This window comes from Haemaphysalis longicornis, unplaced genomic scaffold (genome assembly GCF_048455015.1).
Source record: "Haemaphysalis longicornis isolate Haplotype H1 unplaced genomic scaffold, Haemaphysalis longicornis Haplotype H1 scaffold_5, whole genome shotgun sequence".
Taxonomy (NCBI): domain Eukaryota; kingdom Metazoa; phylum Arthropoda; class Arachnida; order Ixodida; family Ixodidae; genus Haemaphysalis; species Haemaphysalis longicornis.
This window is the reverse complement of record NW_027526385.1, coordinates 11,533,705-11,539,646: the sequence shown is the minus strand read 5'-3', so window position 1 is coordinate 11,539,646 and position 5,942 is coordinate 11,533,705. Positions and strand designations below refer to the sequence as shown.

Below are 5,942 nucleotides of genomic sequence, written 5' to 3'. Positions count from 1 at the left end.
TAAGAACAGCTCACAAGACCGCTCTAGGCCTACCAATTTACACATCCAACGAAAAATTCCTGAAGCTCGGCGTACACAACACCTTCAGAGAAATCAAGACTACGCTATTAGATGCCCAGAAAGAACGCCTCCTCAAAACCAGAACGGGCAGATAAATTCTCAGAAGATCTGGACAGGAGGTTCATGCAGCCTTCATTGATAGGATGGTCGATTTAACACCCGCTCAAAGACACTGTATCAAGACCTCTCCAATTCCCAAGAAAATGGACCCCACTCACAATAAGGGCAGAAGATTGGCAAGAACTCGCTACATCCGAAAAACATATCAGGACAATCCAAACGCAATCTACACCGATGCGGCCGTAAACAAGCAAGGCAATTCATCAGCCGTAGTTACCAACGAACATGGGAAGATGCTGGATATCATCATTACCAAACAACTACAGGACTTTCAACGACGGCTGGACTTGTTTTTTGCCTAATAGTGTGTATTGTTCACTTGTTCACTTCCCACCCCTGCCACAGCCCGCAAGGGCTAGCAGTATTGTAAATAAATAAATAAATAAATAAATAAATAAATAAACTAAATATTCCAAGAAGCAGAAACTGCTGCCGTCATACTAGCAATCAGATGGGCTGAATTCAAGAATAAGGACTCAATAATTATCACTGACTCGACCAGGGCCATAAGGAACTTCATCTGCGGCATCGTCCCAAGGAATGCTGAAAGACTTCTCCCAAAAATTCTAAAACAGAAGCACACACTTGTCTGGACTCCCGCCCATCAGGGGTTAGATGGTAACGAGGCGGCAGATTCTCTTGCGAGGACTACCATACACCGCAGAGACCCGGAACATTCGTACGCCCTCCCTGCTTACTGTCAAGGCACAGAAAAATTAGCATCCTACATGCTTCAGCGAAGATCAATGCCTACGCCACACCCCAGCCTAACTGCTGAAGAAGCCAGAAATCTCAGAAAAATACAGACGAACACCTACTTACGTAAGTCTCGACTATCACTTATGTTCCCGGAAAAGTATAATGAGGACTGTAAGCAATGTCACCAGAAGGCCGATTTATTCCATACAGTCTGGAATTGCCCAATTACTTGGGACAAAAATAGCCACCAAACCTCATTAGAGTCCTGGGAGGAAGCCCTGTCCAGCTCGGACCCTGCCCAGCAGCTTGCGCTGCTTAGTAGGGCCAGGGATGGCCAAATAGCTTCTGGGGTCCTGGAATTTGGATCCTACCCTTGATCTCTCCCCCTTTTCCCTCACCCCTTTTCACCAAATAAAGTTTACTACTACTACTACTACTATCGGAGACACTGCGTTACGCCGCCTCATTCGTCACTGAGGCGGCAAAGTGCGCAGTCCGTGTGTTTGAATCGATCCACCGTTAATCATTCACCAAGGATCAACATCATAGTCATCATGATAATCCGATTGGCCGTCTAGTGTTTCCACCAGTCAAGAACTCGCATCTGGGTGTATCAGGACGTAACAATACACGGAAAAATAGCAATCTTCAGCTGCATACCGTACGTTTTGGTTCAAGTGACGTGCAAAAGAAAATTTAATGCCACTCGCATAAGGGGAGCCATCACCATCATCTTCATTCTTCATCGCCAGTGCACGAAGGGGTTTCCGGAAGAGGCCAGGCCCCGCACCGCCGCCTCCGCCTCTGCCGACATGCTGGAAGGGGAGGAGCCGACGGCGGGCCCCCGCCGTTGCCCCCACTGGCGCGCCGACGGGGAGGGCGGCGCCCGTGGCGAGGACGTTCCCTACGTCTGCCTGCACTCGCGCTCGACCCCGGACAGCGCCGTCGACTGGGAGCAGGCGGCCCGGTGAGAGAACCCCGACCGTTTAGTCCACTTCACAATCTGGGTGAAGTACAGGGACGAAGCAACACGGTTTACCTGTAGTACAGTACACAAGAATGGGATGCGCAGAGTGCATTCGGCTGGCATTCTCAGATAATGAGTGGCAGCCTACCATTGTCCCTGAAGAGGAAAGTGTATGGCAGCTGCACATTACCGATACTCACCTACGGTGCAGAAACTTGGAGGCTCACTAAGAGGGTTCAACTTGAATCGAGGACGACTTAGGAGCAATGGAGCGGAAGACTATAGGTGTAACGTTAAGGGACAAGAAGAGAGCGGAGTGGGTCAGGGAACAAACGCGTGTTAGGACATATTAGTAGAAATTAAGAAGAAATGGACGTGGGCAGGGCATGTAATCCGAAGGCAAGATAACCGCTGGTCATTAAGGGTAACAGAGTGGATCCCTAGAGAGGACAAGCGTGGCAGGGTGCGGCAGAAGGTTAGATGGGCAGAAGGTATCAAAAAGTTTGCGGGGATGAATTGATCGGTGTTAGCACAGGACGGGGATAATTGGAGCTCTACGGGAGAGGCCTCTGCCCTGCTGTGGACGTAGATGATGATGATGACAGTGCCAAGCATACTTTACCTGCAGGTAGTTCCATCCGTCAAGAGGGGGGACATAAACACCCTTCCAAAACATTCTCTTCAGCCGGCATTCGTAGAATACCACGGCGAGTTCGACGCGCTCGCTGCACCTAGGCCATGGGCTTCCTCGATGAGAACCGGGTATATATATAGCATAACAAGCAATATTCAGCCCCGAGATAGGTACAAGCCATGTACTCCCGGTTTGACGCACAAAGAAGTACCAGCAGCCGGAACCTTATAGGCGACCGGTAAAAAATTAGCAGTGGCTTAGCTCGGCTATGCCAGGATATACGTAGCGTGAGCTAAGGTTCAGCTGGTTTCCTGGTCCTTAGGATTCATGGTTGTCTAGCATTAGCTGAATATCATGCTTATTGCTGCTAAAACGATTTCCAATCCACTCCAATCCAGTCCGGTACAGTCCAGTCCAGTCCAGTCACTGCTCCTCGCGCATGCGCAGCACGGCTCTCCAGAAGCCACGCGAAACGGCTATCAAGCGGCTCCTGCGCAGCGTCAGACTTGGCTACTGCGCAACCGAGGCGTACAGCTGGACACGCGCCGGCGCCAGTGCTTCTGCCGCGGCTATGACGTCACTCCTCTGGAATGCGCAGACCGGCGAATGTGCAGACCCAATCCTCTACACACCCGTACTCCAACTGGCTTGGCCAATCCAATCCAATCCAATCCAATGCTTCTCGCGCTTGCGCAGCACGGCCCTTCAAGGTCCACGCGAAACTGGTCACCCTCGACCAGTGTAGCTTACGCTACAAAGCCGCAAAGGCTCATGGGTACATTGTTTTCTCCCGCGGAGTGCCGGCACTTCCGGTTCGAGAGCTCTGCTGGCCTCCCGTACGCCGGCGGCTTTTACGCGCGTGTGTGCTTGTTTATCTGTTTTCACCGAGAAAAAAAAAACGCTCATGTATCGCGCATTCAATTAATAACAACGATAAATCCTACTAGGGGCTTCTCTGAGAGGTAAGCACCCTGTTACAAATAAACAACACGCACACCCACGCGTGAAAGCCGTTATGAAGTGAAGTGCACTTTGGCTTTGGACTCTAATTTGAATCTTTAATTCAGTTTGCATTGAGACAGCTTCGTTTTTTAACCATCTTTCTCTTGAGAAAAGGCAAGGACTAAGAAAAGAGTGAAGACCACCAGCTCCACTGCTTCCTCAGTCTTCGCATCTCGATTGCGAAGGTGACCGAACTTTTTTTACAACCATTTTAGGGGAAACGCTCAAATTGAGCAAGTTTCTGAAAAGTGAACGAAGTTTTTTTTCAACTGTGAAGTTTCTAAGAAATATGTGTAGGTTTTCTTTGTAACCTTATGATTGCATTTCAGCAGGATGTGAAGTTTTTCCTTCGTCGGAGCTTTCTTTTTTCCTGGGGGGTGAGGGGGGAGGGTGAATGGGGGTGCACAGTGCCAAGTGCGTGTTTGCCATGTGCCCGCTACGTTTGCAGACTTTGAAAGTGCGTCCAACCTGCCGAGGTGTCTTGCACAATCGAAATTATTATTGACGAGGGACCAAATAACGATCGCAGGGCAAATAATGAGAACTATAATCTTTTATGCTCCACGGCGGTTTTGAAGAGTTCCTTTCCTGCGTGGTGCAGGTCTCTGGGAGGCTGGAGCCAGCCTCTGGAGAAAGCGGGGCCGCAGACTGAGGGCGACGCATCGGGCGGCGAGCGCAAGGTGCTGGAGAAGGTCCCCGGCCCGGACCCCAGTCTGCCCACGACGGCCTCCATCATGAGCATCATACAGCAGGTGTCCGCCATCGAGGTGGGTGCTGCAGACGACGATCGTTCATGGAACGCTAATCATGAAACTAAAGGGTTTCCTGACGTCGACTAAGTGAGGTCCGCAGATGCGCTTGAATTTCACTGAACCCCTTCTTGGGGAGTCGAAACCCAGCTGGGCAATGCCATTTTCACGTTGAACGAGCTGCCGTCTTCCGTTCTTGTTTGATTTATCGCGGACGAACCAAACTCCTGCAGGTTCCCTAATAATTGCATGAACCTATTCGGATCTTTTCCCAGTAAGTTGAACACAAAGCTCTTCATTATTTTGTAGCGTGAGCTACACTGGCCGAGGTTAAGCAGTTTCGCGTGGCTCCTGGAGAGCCGTGCTGCGCATGCGCGAGGAGCAGTAACGTCACACGGCACACAGCTGGCTCTGCGGAGCCGCCGCCGCCGCCGCCGCGCGCCTCGCCAGTCTGCGCATTTCAGAGGAGTGACGTCATAGCCGCGGCAGACGCACTGGCTCCGGCGCGTGCGCTGTGCGCCTCCGTTGCGGAGTAACCAAGTCTGACGCTGCGCCGGAGCCGCTTGATAGCGCCTCTCATTTCGTGCGCATGCGCAGAGGTATCAGTGGGGGTATATACATATAGCGCGGCGTTTCCTAGGCAACCAGGAAAGCTAAGAATAACCAGCTGAAGCTTAGCTCAATCTACGTATATCCTGGCATAGCCGAGCCAAGCCACTGCTAATTTTTTTCTCTCTGTCGCTCTGAAGGTGAACGTGGACTACATGGATGGCTCAATCGAGGACGTCCTGGCGCGCATAAGGCAGCGCCGAAAGCAGGCCGCAGGCTCCGAGGAGGCCACCAGCGGCCGTGCCAGCCCCGTGAGCACCACGAGCGATGCCAGCGACTCCACGGGCAGCAGCGGCAGCGATGATGATGATGATGGCAGCACGACCAGTGCCGACTCCCGGTCGCCGTCGCCCGCATCGCTCCACTAATACCTTCACTAAGTGGATGTGTCAACCAGGCTGGAGCCCTTGTGCGCGAGCAATAAAACTGGCGGGATCGTATACCCTTATCCTGAAGATTCGGCGTGCAGTGGCTGCAGAAGCGACTTAGGCGTCGATAATTTGTCTAACGGGGTATTACAACTCACCCTCAAGAAGACAGCGTGGTACAGTACCTATAAGGCAGACATCACAGTGTGCTGGTAATAATCGCCGCAACGTTAATAAAGGTAGTAGCGCTAATAAACTTCGGCCGAAACGAGAGGGTAATTAACGTTTGAAAACACGATAGCATGAAACTTTTAAAACCGGGCAAAACTATACTTTTTACAATTATTACATTGGTCAGTTTATGCCTGTAAAGTTTTTTTTCGTCATTTTTAGCTTGGGGACAGCGGTATTCGTCGTTAAAGTTGACCCTACGCCCCGCCCACTGCTCCCTGCCGCATCGCCGGAAGAGCGAGAAACTGAGCGGCAGCGACGTCATATTCGGAAGACGGCCAGCGACGTGCGCCGCCGCTTCGCTGTGTCCCAGTTTTTTGGGCAAAGTTCCGAAATAAGCAGGCGTGTAATCTGCACTTTATTAATCATCATTGCCTAGAGTTGCTTCCGCGTCGATTTTTAACCGTAATGCTACTGCGTGGTTTCCTAAAGCGACTCCTAGATACCAGAGATTTCCTACGCGAGCGCCCGTAGCTACTACATTGCCTTTACAAGTAGTCGCG

At 51.3% G+C, this 5,942-nt stretch overlaps 1 protein-coding gene across 1 annotated transcript; it reads left to right on the top strand.

Annotated features, from left to right (window-relative positions):
- Positions 1–1,636: 1,636 nt before the first annotated feature.
- On the top strand, positions 1,637–5,266 carry LOC144139046 (uncharacterized). The gene is made up of 3 exons (XM_077671537.1): positions 1,637–1,846; positions 4,084–4,249; positions 4,981–5,266. The coding sequence occupies exons 1-3, from the start codon at positions 1,692–1,694 to the stop codon at positions 5,206–5,208; spliced, it is 549 nt and encodes a 182-aa protein (XP_077527663.1). The 5' UTR covers positions 1,637–1,691; the 3' UTR covers positions 5,209–5,266.
- The last annotated feature ends 676 nt before the right edge of the window (positions 5,267–5,942 follow it).